The sequence below is a fragment of the Giraffa tippelskirchi genome, chromosome 4 (assembly GCF_054371585.1).
Source record: "Giraffa tippelskirchi isolate mGirTip1 chromosome 4, T2T-mGirTip1v1.2.pri, whole genome shotgun sequence".
In the NCBI taxonomy this organism is placed as follows: domain Eukaryota; kingdom Metazoa; phylum Chordata; class Mammalia; order Artiodactyla; family Giraffidae; genus Giraffa; species Giraffa tippelskirchi.
The window spans coordinates 10,483,428-10,504,566 of record NC_137278.1 but is presented as its reverse complement, the minus strand read 5'-3'; the positions used below and the strand labels follow the sequence as shown (position 1 = coordinate 10,504,566).

Genomic DNA, 21,139 nt, shown 5'->3' with positions numbered 1-21,139 from the left:
TTTTTATTCTCTTGTCACAGTGGATCACGTTCAGCCTTGCGCTAGAATTATTGAGTGGTTGCTCTTAAATTGGAAGCTTTGTGAGGATCAGTGAAGTTTCTTATTCATCTCTACATCTTCTCCTGCAAGCAGGACAGGCAACTGGCATGCTCTCACTAAGTTTTGCTAAACAAATAAATCAATAATAATGATGATAGTGATTAATAGTACATGGGAGTATTCATGCATCAGGCATGGCGCCGAGTACCTCACACATGCATTCAAGTCTCAAGACAACCTGGCAGGCAGTTCCTATAATTTTCATATCATACAAATGAAGAAGCCAAGGCTTTGGAAGGCAAAGTCATACGGCCCATGTCACACAAGCAAACCTAAACTAACTCGTCAGCCCCCCTGCCCAAGTCTGGGATGTGGCCCTCTGAATGCGCAGCTGCTGGGGGAGGAACACACCTGTCTAGAAAAGGCCAACTAGAGTGGGGCGCCCGAGGCCTTGTGATGAGAACCCAGAGCGGGCTCCACGGGGAAACCGTGAGAGAACTCCTTGGCACAGGGTTGGAGGAATGTAAAACTCTAGGTTTGGGCATAAAACTGGAAAATTCTATTATGCCTGCCAATTACACACTTTCCTTCCCACAGTTATTGTTTACAGGGCAGGCTTTTAAGTCAAAGCTGGCTTCTGATGCCTTCACATTGAACTGATTTATTAGGAACTGGTTGTCCAATTTCCAAACACGACAACTCTTCCCAGCCTGGACCATCCTAGCACCTACAATGAGGCACTCCCCTCAGTAAGGCTGCAGCCTCACCTTTAAGGGACCAGTCACTGGATGCTTGGGACATGGTCCACATTTTGCCCTCTGTGCCGAGGTCACCCTTCTCCCCTTTCTGCCCCCTCCTGGCCTGTTCCTCCAGGCCTCTTCCCCATCCCTCTGATGAGCTTAGCTCAAGTGACACTCCAAGGAACCCTGAGTCTAGCTCAGCTCCTCCTGTCACCACACCCTGCATTTCCCTTCAGGTTATTTATCACAGATAGTAATCGCCCATCTCTGCCATTAGACTGTAACCCCAAGAGCAGAGACCGAGTGATTGGTTTATTAAACACCGTTGCCCAGAACCTGCCAGTGCTACCACGTACAGAATAAAGCAAGAGCTCAACAGCAATCTACTGGATGAATACCAAGCACTATATCCTCAGGATCAGAGAGAGGTTTCGTGACTTAACCAACATCACTTTGCTAGGACGGACACAGTGGCACTCAACCTTTGCAAGGCCCATTAGGTAACCCTACCCCCTTTCTCTGGAACACTTGTGATTTTGGATAGAGATACTGTGATCATACGGTTTCCCTAGTAATATCCACATTCCAAGCCAAGAGGAGAAATTAAAGTACTGAATAGTTATTCACTTTCTCTAAATATACTTTTTACTAAAACAGAACTGCCAAGATGTGTTTATTTCTATTTTAGAACCTCCTAAATTCAGAATTTTGGAGAAATACTAAAACTCTTTCATGTTTTAAATCAGTGAAAGCCATCTCTTCTGAGAAAAATGCCATTATTAGATACAACCTAGCTCAAGAACTTCTGTTTTCTTTACTAATTAGTATTTTCTAAATATCGCAGGTATTTGATTTGGAAAGAGGTAACAGCTCATTTATGCTAAAATGCCAATTATTTTTTTAAAAAAACATACTTAAGAGTTTTACATTTTATGATGTTGGATTAAAACCAATTTAAAAATTACTATAACGTGACATATAATTTTTTACTGAGCAATTTCAATGCCAGCTGCTAATAAAGCATCTTAGCTATAAATGATAATTCAGATGCTTTTAGATAAAGTGGTACATAAATATGGCTGGAAATTGATTTAGCTTCTTACAGAAGCTACTGAAGAATGACATATTTTGTTTAATACACCAGCTAATGTAGTCCTAAAAGCTCAAACAAGTGCCAGTTTTCACTCCTAAATTTGCTGTGGGAGATTAATGAAAACTTTATATTTTGCTGAAATGTTAATAATGGGCAGATGAGATGATAGGATTTTAGTAGAGGTCTTAAAGCTATGGAATAACCAGCAGGGCTTGTCAATTTCCTAGTATTAATTTTGTTCAAGACACAGATAGCTGGAGCTGGCTCAACGCACTAATGCTTCTTGCATTGACCTTCTACTCTCTAACAGTGTAAATTCATATCCCATTTGGGGGTTTAAGTCCTCTTGATACCTGGGTGAGTTCTGAGCCTGGCCCCAGCTGACAAGGGGTGTGTTTACTTTTATGATCAGAAGGGTAACTGCACTGGAGAAGTGGAGAAGGAACAGTCCTGCACTCACCTCTGACACATGCCACTCACCCTAAAGCAGGTTTATCTGCTGAATGCGAACAGCCACTTGTCTTGGAACGCTGGCGCCACTTCTCAAAGTAGGCTCAGGAGTGCCTGTACTTGGAGGGGGCGTGTGTGTGTACATGTGAGTCAGCTATGCAACCTGCAACTAGTGTCCCCGTGCCTGCAGCGAGCTGGACTGGGAAAGGACACTGTCGGGGTGAAGGCAGGGATCCTGACCCCTAGGAGCTCACAGACTGACTACAGAGCACCAAGAGAGCACGCCAAGGCAGAGACAAGTCCCCAGTGACGCAAACGACAGACACGTCATCGAAAAGCACACATCGGAAGCAGACTGCTACACCCAAAGCATGTTTTGGTTTGTTTTTTTTTAACCAGACAGGTTCTGACTTTGCACGTACACCTTTACTGTCTGGATCCTTCTGGAAAGGCGTGAGTCCAACCACACGTGACAGATGTCTGGCACTCCACCATGTGCATAATAAAAAATACTATTGTACGATCAACTTCACATTTCAAAACCACTTCTGTTAAGAGAAGACATTTTTATCTACTCAAAGTAAAAAAAACAGAACCCAAATATGTTAAAAATAAACATTAAAAAACCACTCCCCAAACTGTTAATTTAATTGAAATATAACCCTTTGGTATTTTGTTAAATTAGCAATTAAAAAGGTCACAAGCAATTAAATGAAACAAAAGCCACACTGTGTTCATCTACATTAATGCTAACTGGGTCTCCTCATGAATGACAAGATAAATTGTAATGGTGCCTTCAAAGACTTCACAATGCATTTTGTCAAAGTCGGGAGTGTTCATGTCTCTATGTGCCATGGATTACCATAATGTATTGTGTCAAAACGCTCGAGCTGCAATAACTCAAAGATGTATTGTGATAGATCAAATTTTGGGGTGGGGCCTAAAAGTGACTTGAGCACTGGAGCTCAAATGGACTGACAACAGGCTCTGGAAGGATGACAGAGAGCGCTTTCGGGATACGGAAAGCACTGAGGGACAAGCAGAAAATCCGAGAGAGGAAGGAGCTGAGGTGCCTGGAGTGAGGAATCAGGAAACAGGAAACAAGCAGCAGCACTTGTCTTAATGGCAAAACCAGGCCCGGGAAGAAGGGGCAAAAGGAAGGGCAGAGGAGGAGGTAAAGAAAGAGTGAGGAGGCGAGAGCGCACAAGGGCTAAGGTGTGGCCTTGGGGCTCGGTATCACTGGAAAGAACCTGGAACACTGTGCTCAGAGAGACAGATTCAAACCTGAACTCTGACACCGAGGGTCCAGAGTGGGTCAGAAGCTTGCCCAAGGTTCCACTGTTGGGATGAGACAGAGCTGGGACAGATCTATCAAGACCCCTGTTCCTTCTTCCCCTCCCGAGTCACCACGCTCCTACGGGCAGTAGCAAGGACCAGGGACTGTGTGGGTAACTGTTACCCCTAAGTCAGCTCAGGACCCCAGGCGTGGCGAAGGAAGTCGGGGTGGGGAGGTGGGTCTATAACCTCAATACTATTTTCATAATAATGACAGTAAGACATAATTTGCCTTTTTACATCTATTATCTTGCAAGTGCACAAAGTAATAAGTTCATTGATAACGTTTCTGATTCCACATTGCAACCAACCTTTAAATAGCCACCACTTGAGTTTTGCTAGAGTAACAAAAGTTCATATGCACCCTTATTGAAAAGGCTACTGAAATACTCCCCTCTTTTCCAACAATGGATCTATGTTAGCCAAATTTTCTGTGAATATTTCAACCAAAACAATGTGTTGTAGCAGAATGAATGAAGAAGTAGGTATGAAAATCCTGGTGTCTTCTAAGCCAAACATTACAGCAATTTGCAAAAATAGAAAACAGTTGCCCATTGATTCAGATTAGTCAATAACTTATCTTCCTGATGGTACAAAAATAAATGCTTTTCAGAGAAAGGAAAAAAAAACCCAAACCAAAATAAAACAGTGCTGCTCTTATCATTACATTTTCATAAGAAAATATTTTTATTTTAAAAAATCTTAATAAACATGTTACTTATGTTAACATGTAATGGATTTACCATTGTTTTTTTAATGAATTCATAAATATTTTAAAATCTTTCAGTTTTTAATTCCTAATAAAGAGATAACCCAATAAACAAGAGCTCTTTGGGGTCTCAATAATTTTTAAGTGTATAAAGAGGTCCTGAGACCAAAAAGTTTGGGAATTGCTGCCTGTATTGGTTCTTACATCACATCTTCATTGTCCCTGGACACCCATTTGGACAACCATGATGGGAAACAAAAGTGCAAGTACAGCTCTGTACCTGTGTTACATACCTGACAACAACCACAAACAGAAAGCCTGTACACTGTCAGAGTAAAAGGCTTCCTGCCAGGTGTCAGATCAAGGCTAATTACAACTAACATTGTTTAGGAAGCGTTTTCATATACTACATGATTTCACTGGAGCTGAGGGAGACACTTAGAGGCAGTACATACATAACTTTCTTTCAGACAAATGAGCACTAATGATTAAATTAAAGCTCAGATGAACTTGATGTACACCTCCAGCAGATGTCTTATGTTCCTGGACACAAACTACATGGAACATCAAACTTCGTTTTATGATTCAGTGAGTCTCAGGTCAAGTCTAAAAGGCCTAAGTCTAAAAGGCCTCATCTAGTTAGAAGTGAAAGCAACTTCTATCTTTCATCTCCAGAAAGATCCAGGCCAACTTTAGAGCTCAACCGAAGTTCAGTGGCCTTTGCTACGTCCTTATTTGTGGGCTTCCCTGGTGGCTCAGATGGTAAGGAATCTGTCGGCAATGTGGGAGATCTGGGTTCGATCCCTGGGTCGGGAAGATCCCCTGGAGAAGGGAATGGCAACCTACCCCAGTATTCTTGCCTGGAGAATTCCATGGACAGAAGTGTCTGGTGGGCTACAGTCCATGGCGTAGCAGACAGCTGGACAAGACTGAGCGACTAAGCAGCAGAGTAGTTCATATGTACACTCTCTGTAGCATGATGGCCCTGGTGACCCTTCCTCCCAAACAGTCACCCAGCACCAACCATGTGCCAGAAGCTATGCTAGTGCTCTGGGAACACTGGAGGATGGCAGCAGTGTCTGCACTTGGCTGGTGCAAAGAGTCTATGAAGGGGAGTCATGGAAAATAAAATGGTGAGGGTGGAGGGGGAAAAGTCTTCAAAGACAGGCGCTATTATCTCAGGATCTGACATGCAGTAAAATACTGTTGTGCAAATGACTGAAGAGTAAACAAACTACCTTCTGCCTCATTCTATCTTATAGCCTTACTGCTATTCCCCAGAGAGAACAATGCCTGCTTCAGCCAAACTGGATTTTGTTCCAGTTATACCACCTGGCCAGAATGTCCTTTCCACTCTAAAATTCATACACTTAGAGGTCTAATCCACATGGAGTCTTTTCCTGATCTTTTCCCTGAAATCCTGTCACCCTCTGCTGAAGGCGTTCATGATAACTCTCTTACATGAGAAGTATCTGGACCCCCTTTCTGGACTATAGTCTTCTTGAGGGCAAGAACATTCCATCCTACAGAGCGCAGAGTAGATGCTCAATAAATGCTGTTGGTGGCTTGAATGTGGTTGATGCACACGTTAACCATAACAGTATCTGAGTTGTATACCATCCCTTGTGTTTTACTTCGGTTACTAGAACCTGACACACCAATCCTACTTTTTCATTCAGACACCTTACCAGACAGGGACCCTGCCTCAGCAACAACTCCAATGGCAACGAACATTTACTGAGTGCTTACTACATGGCAGACACTACTCTCAGCACTTTAAATTCATTATCTTACTTCATTTTCTCAATGCTCCTTTAAGCTGGCTAATAGTCTCCTCCTTGCACAAGTGAGAAAAATAAGGCTCAGAAAGTCATCCTGCTAGTAGAGTCATACAACTAACATCAGCTGGAGTTAGGACAGGAATCCAGGCCTAATTGCAAAACTGTGCCCTTAACCACCACATAACTCCTTGGGTAAAAAAATGTTCCTTAGGTGGACTGGAAACGTACACGTTTGTGGGCCATAACAGTATCTAAAGAGAATACAACCATGCCTGGCTTTGCCAGAACAATCAGGGATAAAACCTAACTCTCTCTCCTCCGGTAAGACTCAAAGCTAGCGCGTGAATGAGTCATGGAGAAAAACTCTCCTTTAGCATTCTATATCCATCACATTTTTTTTTCCAGTCCTTTTAAGTCCCCAAAGACTCATAAGCCCCAAACTTCTCTTCTATTAAACACTTCCCTTTGGCTACTAGTCATTTTTGCTGGTCTCTAAAAAATAATCAATAGGTGATATACTGTAACACACACATGCGCAATCCCATGCCCCATGCAGTAATCTCTTCAAAGCCTCCAGGATCATACAGTAGGATATAGCCTTCACTGAATTTGTCGTGCTGCAACCAGGTAGGGATCCGTGCTGTCACTGCCTAATTGATTAAGCTCTTGGAGTCAGAGCCTTTCCACAGGGAGATTTCAGACCCTCGATAAATCAGGATAATCTTGTTTTATGAGGTGATCAGAAGGAAACGATTTCAGGTTTGTAGAATTCCTAAAAAGAGCAGATCATGGAGGCAGGGGAAGGTTTAAGCTCTGCATCCAAGCTCCTGTCTGGCCTCCAGTCTCATCTTTCAGCACACTCTCCCCTGCTCATTTCATTCCACTCCATTCAAATATACCATCCCAAGCACACCAAGCTTTCTTAAGACTTGTGGACAAGTACTCCCTTGGCTTCTGGAACATTCTTCATACTCATGATCTGAATGACTCCTTTTCATTCTTCCTCAAGGAAGCTTTCTGGGTACTCTCATTAGCTCCAGTCCCCTCCTATATACTCTCACACCCTTCACGGCACTCAGAGCAGCTGTGAACTCCACGATGTGGGGGCTGTGTATCCTCTCTACTGTCCCAGGACAGTGACTGGCCCAGAGGAGGGGCCATCCATGTTTGGAGGATGAATGAGCAAATATATGTCCAGAGTGAGGCCTATACAGGATCAATCATGACCATGCACAGGTCTGAACCACTCGCTCATTACAGGTCTGCCTGGAAGTTAGGTTGATGACGGGATTCGCCTCACTTCCTCTTCCTCTATTGTGTCTGTCCCTGTTCAAAACACAGGAAAAGTAATGGAGTCTTCTAAAGAGCCTGGGCATTTTGGACAATTTACATGGCAAAATATCTTAAGAACTGTAACAACTGACCAACACTGAAGCATCTCTCTCTCTGACTCCAGAGTCAGAATGAGGGCATGCACGCTGGAAGAACCCCACCTCCCATCAGGGGAGTTACTGCAGAAATGTCACCTGCTGCGTCACTCGACCATCAGGCAGGGGCTGCGGGGCAGCTTCCAGGGCCAGGGGCCCACCAGAGGGACACAAATTTCTGTGCCCTCACTTAGAGCCCATACGGGGTTTGTGGCTCATCAAACATGTTTCCTCACTGCTCTAATGTACCAGTGTATCGCTTAATGAAAGTTCTTAATTGTAATTCAATTAATTACATACACAGAGTCCCCAATTACATTTTCCAATAAGACATTGGCTGTGGTGCAGGTCTAAATGCACTTAACCAATTTTAATATATTAAGACCAATTTCCCTTGAATACTAATTACTACCTAATGATAAAATGAAAAGCGGGGGGGGAGGGCGGCTTTCAACAAAGAGGGGGGAAGTGAAAATGCAATTTATGTGGAATTTCTCAGCCCAAAGAGCACAAGGCAGACACTCACTGCTGAAGAAGTCGGTGTGGACAGGGCACACGCTTGTTTCCAGTTCAGATCAGCACTGTGTTTTGCCCTAGGGATCACTCACCCTCGGTGCTGGCTGTTGCCCAAAGGGGCCCAGGGAAGTCTAAGAATCTGGAGGGAGAAGAGGAATGACAGGGAGGTAAAAGGCCGCCACTCACAAGCGCAGACCAGCCGGGGTGTCTGGACACACAAACACAGCAAGGGGCCAGGACTCGCGGCGGGCACTGCACTTTACCACATGCATTTAATGCACACAGTTTCATTTAATCCTTAAAACAGCTCTACAGGGAAGGGATTCCCACTGGGTTTTACAGATAGGGAAACGGAGCTCAGAGGAGGGCTTGCCTAAGGACACGCTGGGGCCCCAAACATCTTGCCTTTCCCCTACAACACACTGCCAACCAGCTCAAGGCAACCAGGCAGCAAGAGGCGGAGACACAGGTATTCTGGCCTCGGGGATACCATGTCTGTTTCATTTAAATTCTGTTAGTGGGCGGCAAGCAGGGAGCTATTATCCAACATCTACTCGAAAAAATTCTCACCCATACAGAAAATTCCTTACAGGGAACACGTTTCCCCCCACCAGAGTCAGACACGTAACCGGCTTTCAGCAGTAATTCAACCTAAAATATGTACCACGAACACCGCAAGTCATTACCATTTGTAAATAAGAGTTTATTTGCAGGATCACATTTTTTTTTCCTCCTGCTTTTGAGGACTGCTGTTGTGGTATAATAAAAGAGGCTTAAAGCCCTGGTACTTAAGTCACATGATAGAAATTGGAGAGATTAGTCATTTGTAACTGAAGAAGGCAAACCCTCCAGAAGCCAAGGAGAACCCCGAGGGAGTCTCCAGGGCTGGCACAGAGCACACATGGGAGGAGGGGTTCGCCCGCTAAGAATAAGCACCACGAAGAGGAGACGGAAACACACCAGTGTAAGCAGGCTTTCACTGTCTACAGTTGTTTTTTTTCATTGAGTAATATTGATGGGGGTTGGTGACGCCAGTGGTAAAGAACCTGCCTGCCAGTGCAGGAGACATGAGATGTGGGTTTGATCCCTGGGTCAGGAAGATTCCCTGGAGGAGGGCATGGCAACCCACTCTAGGATTCTTGCCTGAGAAATCCAATAAACATAAGAGCCTGGCTGTGAAAGAGCTGAAAAAGAATCGGACACGACTGAGTGTCTGAGGACATTGATGGGGGCAGGGGGGAGGGAAAATCCCAAGTACCTAAAGATGATGAAACTCTCATATCTAAAGATGCTCACCCAAAACGTAAGTTCCTTTTAAATGCCATCACACACTTGTACCTTGGAAGCAGCCTGGTGATGCTGGGGTCTCAGAAGGCTCCCTTCCCTCCTGAGGAATGAACCACATCTGGCCACGGGCACTGAGATGTAGGGGGAACTCAAATCCAGTCCCTGCCCTTTGGGCGGGGGTGAGTGGTCACAGTCCAGTGTGGGAGTGGGGAAATCCATCTAGTGGAATCAGTGATCAGACAGCGGTTAAGGAGAAGGACTCTACCAGAGCCCAGGGAATGGCAGCCAGGTGGTCTGGGGAGGCTTTGAGAAGGAGGTGCCTTCTTTCCTGGGTCTTCAAGGGGAAACTGAGGAGGTGAAAGAGGACTCCCACAAACTGAGACCCCGAGACATGCTCCTCTGCCACAATCCAGCTATCTGAGGGTCTGCCTGCCTCGAGGTAAAGCTCTTCCTCAGTGCAGCCTTAAATTAAGGAGACTTCACTAACGCAATGAAATAAGGGAAGGTCTCTTTGAAAAGAAAAGGAGAGCAAAGGAGATTAAACAGGTATTTAAAGAATCTTCTTTCTATGCAACTTCTTTAAGGAAACAATTAGATTCAGCTCTTTCACAGCAAATCACCTTCTTAAAGCCTTAGTTTCTTCTTCTGTAACATAAAGATGACGACAGTGTGTGCCTAGTTGCTCAGTTGTGCCCAACACTTTGCAACCCCATGGACTGCAAGCCCACCAGTCTCCTCTGTCCATTGGATTCTCCAGGCAAGAATACTGGAGTGAGTTGCCACTTTCTCCTCCAGGGGATCTTCCTGACCCAGGGATTGAACCTGCATCTCCTGCATTGGCAGGCAGATTCTTTATCCACTGAGCTACCTGGGAAGCCCAAAGATGATGATCACACAAGCCTAAGAATAATAGCACCGCTATATCATTTAATCCTTACAACAACCTTGTAAAATGGATTCAACCACTTCCATTTACACAGGAAGCCGAGGCTCAGAGAGGTGACCTGATTTGTCCGATGTAAGAGGTGGCAGTGACCAGCTAAGGTCTGCCTCATTCTAAACACCATGCTTTAAGCACTACGCTGAACTGCCATGTGGGCAGACCAGTGAGCGATAAAACAGGGAAGACACAGTGTCTGACGCTTTGTGGTACTCCATAAAACCGGTTCAATTTCAGGTCTATTTTAGCTCTGATGATGGGAACTTTCCAAGTTTCTCTCTTGAAGCTGTGGAAACAATACGTTGGTTCACGTGGCATCTTTCTTCTAAGGCTCTGGATGGGCTTCCCATGTACCATCAGTGGGTAAAGGGAAAGGTCGCTGGCAACATTTGGTAGAAAAGGAAACTGAAGTTCAGTCTGGTGCCAGGATTTATATAGGCACTTGGACAAGAATGGAGATCTTCTAATGTTACATCCTCTCTATAATGTACTCAGGCTTCCTTCTGGTCTGATTCCAGCTTTGAGCAGACAGTTGGCTGAAGGATGCAGGAGATTATCAGACTAGAATCCAAACTGGAAAGCTCAAGGACTTTGGCTTGTCATTTTCTTATTTAGGCCAAGATCCAAGCACAAATGTTGCCTCTCAGTCCCTAGGCAGAAACTCTTGTCACGTTAGCTTCATTTGCAAGTTTCTCTCTCAGAGTACATAAAGATGATTGTCATCACCCTTCTTAGGATTGAAAATTTAGGTTGCTGTATCAACAATCTCAGGGTAGGCTTTAGGATCAGACAGGTGACTTAGAATTCTGGTTCATCACTTAGTGACTAGCTAACACTGGACAAGTCACAACCCCTCTCTACAATCAGAAAAGCATCTTGAAAGGTGGTTATGACAATTATAAAAGAGAGAGCAAAATGTATAGCATGAGGCCTTAAAGTAGAAGGTCTGAATAATTTTAAAAAATCTTTTGATGTGATTGGTATAAAAAGCCATGCCCTGTCCCTCTATGGAAGAAAATCTGAGAGGCTTATGACTGCTCTTACAGCAGTCTTCTCAAACGCTTTTTCTTATAGGTGCACCTCTTCTGGGACACCAAAGCACAGGTGCCAGAAAGCTCCCTGCTTCTAAGTTCTCTGGTCCTGTGACACCGACTCCTCACTTGCCCTGGCCCCCACTCTCCTTTTCCCCTCCATTCTGCATCACTCCCTCCCCCCACCACATACCTCCTTGAGGGCCCGGGCAGTTCTAGCACCTCAGACCGCCACATCCATGCCTCATCTGCCTTATGAGCCACGGAATACTGCTCTGTTATTTATTAATTACAGTTACTATTTACTGAGTGTTTTATTATGTCCCAGGCACCATTCTAAGAGCTTTATAAATCCGCCCATCAACCTTATGAGGGTAAATTAACTACCTACAAGAGGTTAAGTGAGCTGTCCAAGGTCACACAGCCAGCTAGTGGCAAGGCCAGAACATGAACTGAGGGTCTGGCTCGACAGCGTATTCCCTTAAACAATGCATGACGGATGTTTATAATTTAGCTTACTTCTAAAGTGGCTTTAAGGATAGCAAGCCTGTCCTGATCAAATACAGTGACAGAAGTGAAAAAAATTTTGTTTTTGAAACATTTTCTTTGTCTCAGTACAACTTCTTAATAGGTAGCTACTAGGGAACAATATGCAGTCCTGATTGAAATTTCTATTTAAAATTAAAAAAAAATAATCTTTTCTATAAAAAAGAATAAATAGATTTTATAGTTTACTTCCATTTTACAAAGACTAGTTATAATATTCTGTTGATTCCAAACCATTGACTACCTGGCACATTCTGTACATGCTGGTACGGTCTTCTTTCACTGACAAAGTGATTTTTGGCTCAAAGGCAAGCACTGAAAGGACCTTGCAAATCGTTTAAGATGGGGGTGCTGAGGCTAAGAGAGGTCATACAACTTAATTAAGACTATGCTCATACTTGGAAGTGGAAGTAGAGTAAGAACAAGAGACCAGATTTCAAAACTTTATCCATCAATCCTTATAGCTTTTCTTTCCCAGTAGAAGACAGTTGCACCTTATCCTCAAAGAAAAAACCCCAAAACCCCAAACCACATCTAATTTGGAATCACAGCATACTGTGGAATACTATACAGCAATTAGAAAGAGGTAAATTTATATAGGGAACAATATATGGATTGATGCAACATATGGAGTATTCTCTGTGTGATATTTTGTTAAAATGATAAAGGAAAAATGTAGAACACTGACGACAGTTTGCTACCATTTGTTGCTAAAAGGGGGAAATGTGTATGCAACCCCATGGACTATACAGTTCATGGAATTCTCCACGCCAGAATACTGGAGTGGGTAGCCTTTCCCTTCTCCAGGGGATCTTCCCAAGCCAGGGATTGAACTGGGGGCTCCTGCATTGCAGGCGGATTCTTTACCAGCTGAGCCACCAGGGAAGCCCAAGAATACTTGAGTGGGTAGCCTATCCCTTCTCCAGGGGATCTTCCCAACTCAGGGATTGAACCGGGGGCTCCTGCATTGCAGGTGGATTCTTTACCAGCTGAGCTATCAGGGATCCCAAATGTGTGTATATATATACGTCTTTATGTGGGTGTATTCACACACATATACAGAATATGTTTGCATATGGTTAGATGATCCCTGGAAAGATACCAAAGACAGTGGGAACAACTGTTGTCTCCTGTAGAGGAATTAGGAGGAGAAGGGAGGCTAAAATTTTTCATTATACTTTGTTACCTGAAATTTTTTTTCATATCTAAGTGTTATATATCCAAAGTCTATACCAATATCCTAACAAATAATCTTTTATCTTATTCAAATAACAAGAAGTCAACAATTTGAGACAGAATCCACTACAGAGTTTCAACGTACAGCACAAGGCCCATAATGGGTGATGAATGAATATTAGGTGAATTAATAAAGGTCAGTCTGGTATGGATCAGGTATACCCTCAAAGACTTGACAGTGTAGTGGGAGAGACAGACATCAAACAATTATTTGGAAAAACAGATATAAACAGAAATATATGCCATGAGGAAAAAGTAATATGCTCTATGATGGAATATAGCCGGGGACTGAAACGAGGGATGGATGGGATTTAGGCAGTGAGGGAACAGGGAGATCACAGGTGGCCTTTATCAGGGTGACATTTAAACTGAGAAGGATGAGAAAATTAACCAGAGTAGAGGAAAGAAGAAACTGCCTGTGTGAAAGCCCTGAATGAAGCAGGAACGAGGGAGAGTTGGCTGCTGAGATCAGTCTCCACATGTCGCTCCTTAAGTCAACTGGGGTAGAGAGGAGAGGAGTGGCCAAAATTCACAAATCTGAAACTCTAAAGAGAAGGAAAGAAATTAAATTTTAAAGAGGGCTTTCTACACGGCACGAGGAACCACACTATGCTGCCTTCGGCCAAGAGTATGAAAATGGTCAGAATTTTCTAAAACCTGATGACTGAGCAGTGATATTGACAGGGCCAGTTGCTTTATATACAAAATAGCCTTTGCCACAGAAAAGGCCTTATATTTCTAAGCCCTTTCCAGGACTGTTCCTAATTTAGGAAGATAACAGTTTAACAGATTAAATATTAATCACAGAGGGCCAAGCAGAATGCAGCCTCTTAACCAAAAAGCATGAAATCAATCATTTCACCCTGGGATTACACCTCCGGTGTGAAGGCTGAGGTCTGCTTTGGAAAACAGTCACTTCAAATCTGCCTAGGGAGGCCAGACCACTGAGCGTTCCCAGACACGGGCCTAGTGAGCATGTTGCAACGGACAAAGCGGACACAGAGCGAGGAGGCCAACGTACTGTTCTCGCGGACCAGGCAGAACTCCCAGGCGCTCTGGCTCTCCAAGGTGCTCTCCAGGTCCACGGCGACGTTGGGCTCGCTCTGCTTCTCCAGGCGGTACTGAGGGCCTGGAAGATCAAAGGGGCAGGAGGGGGGGAGGAGGCTGAAACAGTGAACTGAACACTGAGAAAACACCACACGCCGGCGAAAAGCCGATAACGCATTAGGAAAACACCGATGTCTGCTTGGGGTCTAGCTATCCAAGATGGAAGAGTCTGAGTTTTTCTCCCCTCAAGGTTTCACATACTTGTCTCTTCTATTATCAGGTCTATTTTTGTGCAGTTCTCCCCTAAACGAGAGGAGAGGTAACAGGCTTTTGAGTTGGACTAACTTGGAACCACTGTGTGGCTTCAATGGTTTCCCAGGTAGGAGCAGGTACTCTCCCCTCCCTGAATCGCTGTTTCCCGATGTGTAATGTGGGAACACATACCCTGAAGGGTTATTGTGAAGACTAGAGATGACACAGGAAAAATACTTAGTAATGTACCTGCCTCATAGGAGGCACTCTTACAACATTATAATTATTATATGATAATGGATAATCAATTACAAGCAGAAATAAAGTATGCTTAGAACTCAAATATGATGACAACCCAAAAATGTAGAAAATTTTTTTAAAAAGCACATAGGGTTAAAAAATAAACTCCAGGTTTGGGGGTTATAGTGACAGAAGGATAGTAGCTGCTGATTCATGTTTTTGTTGAAATATTTATGAGAACACAAGAAGCACAGGTTCAATAATACTGAAGACCAGGAATATTAGCTACCCTACATCTCAAGGGGGTTCTGGAAGATCTTAAAACGCTGGGGCATTTTATACATTTTTCATGTATTTCTTTGTCAAGCCAAATGACAATCTTGTTCTTCTCAGATAACACCTAAAGATCCAATGATCGGATTCAAAAGACTGCTCCGGTTGTTGTTAATGGGTATTGAAAAGATTAGAGGTGTAAGAAACTGCCTGATTATTTTGACTATGAAAGGCATGTTTGGTCAGACAGGAGGTGGGAGAGATCTGAGGAAGCGCCAAAGGCCTTGCGGGGCTCCCAGGCAGAACTCGTATTTTTAGATATGTTCCTCAGCTGTCGTCATCTTGCCGATTATTCACATCTGACACTTCTCCTTCATCAGTCTGAAGGCATCTCACCCATCTCAAGTCATTCCTCTCCCACGGTCTAAGTTCATCCGCAGCACTGCAGTTGCAGTTCAGTTTCATGGTATATTTGATCATTTCTCTAACCGGTATTTCACTAGCATTTCTGCCGATTATCAGAATTCTTACATACGTTCAGTCCTTTTTTACACTACTTACAGGTTTTAAGCCTGTACTAAGTTAACAATGCTCAAGACGCATACAATTATTTAAGGACATGCATGCTCAGAAGTCTATGCAGTTCTTATAAATTCTAGTACACTGTATTCAGGTCAAGAATGCATTGCAGTTCAACATTCTACACAGTTCAATTTCAATTCCAAAAACATGAAGCGAATAAAGGTATGGAAATACAGATAATTCTCAGTTTCCGTGAGCAATCACCCGGCAGTGCCAACATCTGTCAATTACCGAGCCTGCCTGCTGCTGTCATCGGATGCTTTCATACTCACTGGTGGGAAGAAGTCATCTGAAGTCACACCCAGCTGAGCTTGAAGGAAACTTAGCTGTTGAGAGAGTCCTAAGATCCCTCTCCTCTGCCCCCTCACCTGCTGCTGTCCTCTCCCTAACACACCACTTTTGCAGCCCTGGGCGGCTTCGGCTTATCAGAGAGAAGAGAGCCACCCCCAAACTTGGGGAGCTGCTTTCTAAAATACTGGCCTGTTAATTTCCCACACCCCTGGTATCTCCCAGCAACACAATGCATACACACTGACGTTTGCTCCTATGAATTTACAGTGAAATCTGGGTAGAAGTTTAGCTGTAATAATTCATTTTTTTTATGACAGTCAAATGTGGGAATAACCCAGATCTAACAACTGGTGGTTCAGATGATAAAGAATCTGCCTGCAATGCAGCAGACCCAGGTTTGATCCCTGGGTCGGGAAGATCCCCTGGAGAAGGAAATGGCAACTGACTCCAGTAGTCTTGCCAGGACTCCATGGACAGAGGAGCCAGATGGGCTACAGTCCATGGAGTTGCAAAGAGTTGGACACAACTGAGCGACTCTGAGTCTCCAACAGGGAGGCTGGTTAAACAAAATATTGTGAAATACCATGAAGATATTAAAAGCGATGTTGCAAAAGTATTTGATTTTATCAAACATGTTTATAATATGCTAGTTTATGAAAAATTATAACACATGTGTAAGATGATTTTAATTGTGAAAAATATATGTAAAGTAATGGGGGGTGTACTGGAAGGTTATTTCCAAAAGGTGAACAGTGACTACACTGGAGAGTGGGATAATGAGAGTTTTTATTTTTCCTTAGTGGTTTCCTGTATTTTTCAAATTTTCTATAATGACTTAAATAAAAGCTACTTTTATTTATCATTTTAAAAACATTATACATACTTATAAGTCCTCCAGTTTCTTACTATGCCATTTTTCTGAGGATACTGTAACTACCACACACTGTGGCATCTCCAACAGGTCTTTCATTTGTAATACTTTAATCAAAACTAGACATTATCTGTTTATATAGATACATGCTTTCTTCTTCAGTAACCCTGTAACCTGACATGGTCACTTTGAGCACAGCATATAGGGTTTTGGGTGTCCAGAGCTGTCTGCCTACCTGACAAGTAGATAGTAAGCAAGCCACCCCCTTCCTGATTCTGGGAGCCAAGGCCTGGCTGCTTCAGGGTGTATTTCAGGCTGGTCTCCTTTGCACACTTTTTCCTTTTGGTCTCTGTGGCTGCCTGGGAAACATGGATGAGGGAAACCAGGGGAGGCAGGGAGCAGTACTAGGAAGGGTCCCTTATCGCTAAATGCAGGTCCCTGCATCACTCTCTAAGCTGTAAATGCCATCATTCCATATTTACTTTCTTGTTTCTTGAGTTCTGTGGATTTTTCTACTAAAATAATTTGTTTCCTAAAAGTTGCTGGAGGACTTTCTCCTTGAGCCTAGTATCATGACAATTCTAAATTGCCACATGGCCATTATACACCAAGCACTCCGCATATGTTACCTTACTAAATCCTCACAGCAACTCTGGGAGGCAGATATTACTACCCTCATTTGACAGACTGGGACCCTGAAGCGGGGGATCGTGCGAACAGTCTAAGATCACATGGGTAGGAAGCAGGAGGGGGAAATGAACCCAAGGGTCTTTGGCACTAAAGCCTATGTATTTTGAAGCTTTCTTCCTTTAACAAACTATAAACGACTGGCCTATATTAAAGAAAAAACACCATAGTTTATACCATAAGTATATATTTTTGGTAGATCTGTGGATTCATTTGGGTTCTAAATTATTTGTGGTTTCTATACACTCATTTCTACAATAAATGATCTGAAATAATTATTTTAGTGAAATCCACAAGTGCTAAGTATCCATCCCATGTTATGGCTGTATGTGGGTTCCTCAGGAAGACAGGATAGCCTTATTTTGCCATCTATCCAGGAAGATCCTCTCCCCATCTTTCCTTAAAAATATTCCTATGTATGTCTAGTTTTTTAAGTAACTAAAATGTTGAGCATCACCTTTGGCTCTCACTTCTCCAGGGTCTTCCACAAAAACTAAGAACAACTTCCTCACCCACTTCTGAACTTGGCAAAGGACAGATGGGTCTTAACTTTGGGGAGGGGAGGCTAGTTAAGCTATAGATGAGACTCCAGATCTGGACCCAAATAGAAAACTGCCTATTACAAATCTCAATTTCTCTCATGAGTCGTGCCTGAATGCTGGATAAGACAGCTTACAGAGAAAGACTGTTTTACACATTTTCCTCTGAAAAGGCCAGACTGATAAACTTTAGGTCATACTGTGTAATGAGAGGCAAGGGATATATGAGAAACAATATAGCTTGATGATGAAGGGCATGCCTTGGGGCCAGATTGCCTCGGTCTAGTCCTGGCTGAGAAACGTAGCTCTGTGACTTTGGGCCAACTTACTTAACCTCTTTGTTTCTTCATCTATAAAATGGGGATAATAGCAGCTACTACTTTATAGGTCTGTCTGAGGATTCAATAAGTTAATAGTTATAAAGCAGTTAGAACAGAACATTAATAGTGTTATTTAAGCTTCCAACTGGTCACCCACATCATCAGACTTTTAGAAGAGATCGTAACAGAAGAGACCAAGGTCTACTATGTGCTAGGTACTGTGCTCAGCTTTTCATATACCTCATCTCTTTCACTCCTGGTTATCTCAGAATGTAAAGAATACAAATTCCATTTTACAGAGGAAGAAATCATGACTTACAGAGGCTAAATAACTTGCTCAATGTCCCACAGGAAGTGGTGGAACTAGGCTTCATACCTCAGACTGCCCAGACCTTCAGTCTACACATTACACACGGACACAGTATCTCACTCATATGTTCTTAATAAATGTCTGTTGATGATAATCAAGATTATAACAACCCAGACCTACTATATATCAAACACTGGTTTCTATCAAATGTTAATTTGATTTTCAGGCAGCTGACACAGGAGGAGAGGAAAAACAGCAGCCAAAAGCCGTTTTATAAAGACAAGCTGTGAGGTCAGTTTCCATTAACATACTTTTGCCAAAGAAGTGATTATATGAAAATATGAGGCTCTTTCACACCAAACACGACATCGTTCTCAAGGCAACATCCACCCTTTGAAAAGAGGTTTGTAAAATATCACAGCTGTGCATGGAGCTCCATTCCCTCTCCCTCACAGCAGAGAGGAATGCAAAAGGAAGATTGTGGGAAGCAGTTACTCTGCAGAGACAAGAAAACCTGCTTGGGCATTCTGATGATGTATTTATTGCAGTAAAACCATGTCACCGAATGGTCTAGGAACAAAATACTGCTCTGGGCACTTTGGGAAGGCTCCAAGTTATAATACCCAGGCAGGATTTTTATGGGATTTTGCAAACCCAAAGCAAACATCTTAGAATGTAAGTTTCAAAGGAAATCTGTACTATCTGTTGGATGGTGGATATATGCTCAGTTCAGCTTCCTCGATGCCTTTTCTTTAATCCTCGCCTGAAATGTAAAAGCATTTGGCATGTCCTTCCTTAACAGCTGAGGGCCTGCTGAGGGCTGAAATCCAATGGGAAGCAAGGGCAAAAGCCTGAAGAGTGAAGAGAAAGAAGCCACACCATCATCACTATCATTCTGCATCTTACTTCTAAGGACCCACGGAAGAAACCTCCTTCAGACCTAGCAGGAAATGCTGTACTTCCTCAGAGCAACTGGCCTGTTTGTACTTTTAGACAGTTTAACATAAATCTGGCAATTAACCGATACTGTGTTCCTTTCTCCTTTGCCTATGAGGAAGCTCAGCACTAAATGTGTGATGACTGAACATGCATTTCTGGGTCAGTTAAACCTCTGGACTTTTATTTTCCTTTTCTTTCAGGGAGTTTTCCAATTCATGAGTTTTTTATCCCTTTAGTGTATCTATTCCAACTGCTTTTCAGATTGAAGTGGGATAGAAATGAATTAACCTATCATTATTATTGCTGAGCATCAGAACAGGTTGAAAGCCCACCTATCTGGAGAATGATTAAGGAAAAGGCTGAACACTTTCAGGGATGAGACTTCACATTATTTTTCATTTGTTAGCTTGAAGAGCAGCTTTAATCTGAAAGAGCTGCTTGCAGCCAGAAAAAGTTAAGTATGAGCAAATAAGAGGAAGGGCTGGGTTTTGAGTAGAAAACTCCGGTGTCTGTACCCTCGCACTATGCATTCTGGGGAAGTAACAATCTCTGTGTATTGTACCTGAGAAGGGTGCTGTGAGGATTAGAGGGGCTCAGTGGCAGCCACTGTTACTGTTAGAACAGGCCGGATGGAGCAGGAACTGCTGCTGCGGGAGGCTTAGGCAGGTCCCTAGCCTCAGAGTCACAGGCTAACAGCCCCATTAAGGGATGATACAGGTGGTGGGGAATGCTGGCATCAAGCAGACGTCCGTATCCTTTCTCACGTGCGGGTGGGAGAGCAGGCAAATCTATTTAAACAAGCTTGCTTTTAAGCTACAGGCAGCATTTGAGATTAGAGACTTGTTCAGCAGCCAGGATTCCTAAAGTTCCTTAGTCTCTGTGGTCCTAAGAATACAGTCTAAAAATGATGAGTACCTGCCATCTCCATCGAACAAACCACGGCAACACAGATACCAAAAGATATGTGATGCTGCCATGCCATCCATACATTCACCTAGTAAACATTTTAGAAGCAACAATAATGTCCCAGACACAGAGATGAATAATCGGTGATTCCTGACCTCCTATAGGCTGGGGGAGGTGGCAAGACACACATGAGCAGATAAAACTATCAAAGAGCCCCAGCCAGTGCTCTTCCCCAGGTCGGGACAAATGCTGTGGGAATCCAGAAGAGGGGACAATGAACTGTCCCTTCTCTGAGGTGGACACATCTGAACTGAGTCTTGAAGCAGGGCTGGGAGCTGGGAGAAGAAGGGGGAAGTAGTGCATTCCTATAGAAAGAAGAGAATGTGCAAAGGCAAGGAGGTACTGAAGAGCCCCCTGCCCAGGGCCCAAAGGAAATTCAGTGGAGAAAAGGCCTAGGCTCTGTGAGGGTTCAAGGGGAAGCTGGGGCTGGGAGGCTTGGCCCGGATTGTTGGTCAAAGTCTAAGTTCTGTCTTATAAGCAACAGATGCTAACAGGGCAGGGAAGTCACATAATTAGCTTTATATTTTGGTACGTTTCTCCTGGTGGCTCTGTCAAGAGCGGGCTCAAGAAGACTGGTGGCAGGGAGATCCATTCGAGGCAAGCTGTGCCAAGCCCTGTCTGATCTGTGGCAGGGGCCTGATGAATCCTGAGTTCCTCACTGAGCCAAAGCCATCACCGACAGGCTGATGCTG

At 43.5% G+C, this 21,139-nt stretch overlaps 1 protein-coding gene across 33 annotated transcripts in view; it reads right to left on the bottom strand.

The window, feature by feature from the left end:
- MAPKAP1 (MAPK associated protein 1) overlaps positions 1 to 21,139 on the bottom strand; it is a 233,532-nt gene that overhangs the window by 43,383 nt on the left and 169,010 nt on the right. For 28 of the 33 annotated variants that reach the window (XM_081588533.1, XM_081588554.1, XM_081588548.1 and 25 more), the window contains one exon: positions 14,152 to 14,259. The exons of the other annotated variants lie outside the window; for them this stretch is intronic. In XM_081588533.1, coding sequence (XP_081444659.1) covers positions 14,152 to 14,259 — 108 coding nt within the window. The remainder of the gene's footprint in view (positions 1 to 14,151; positions 14,260 to 21,139) is intronic. 33 annotated transcript variants of the gene reach the window in all.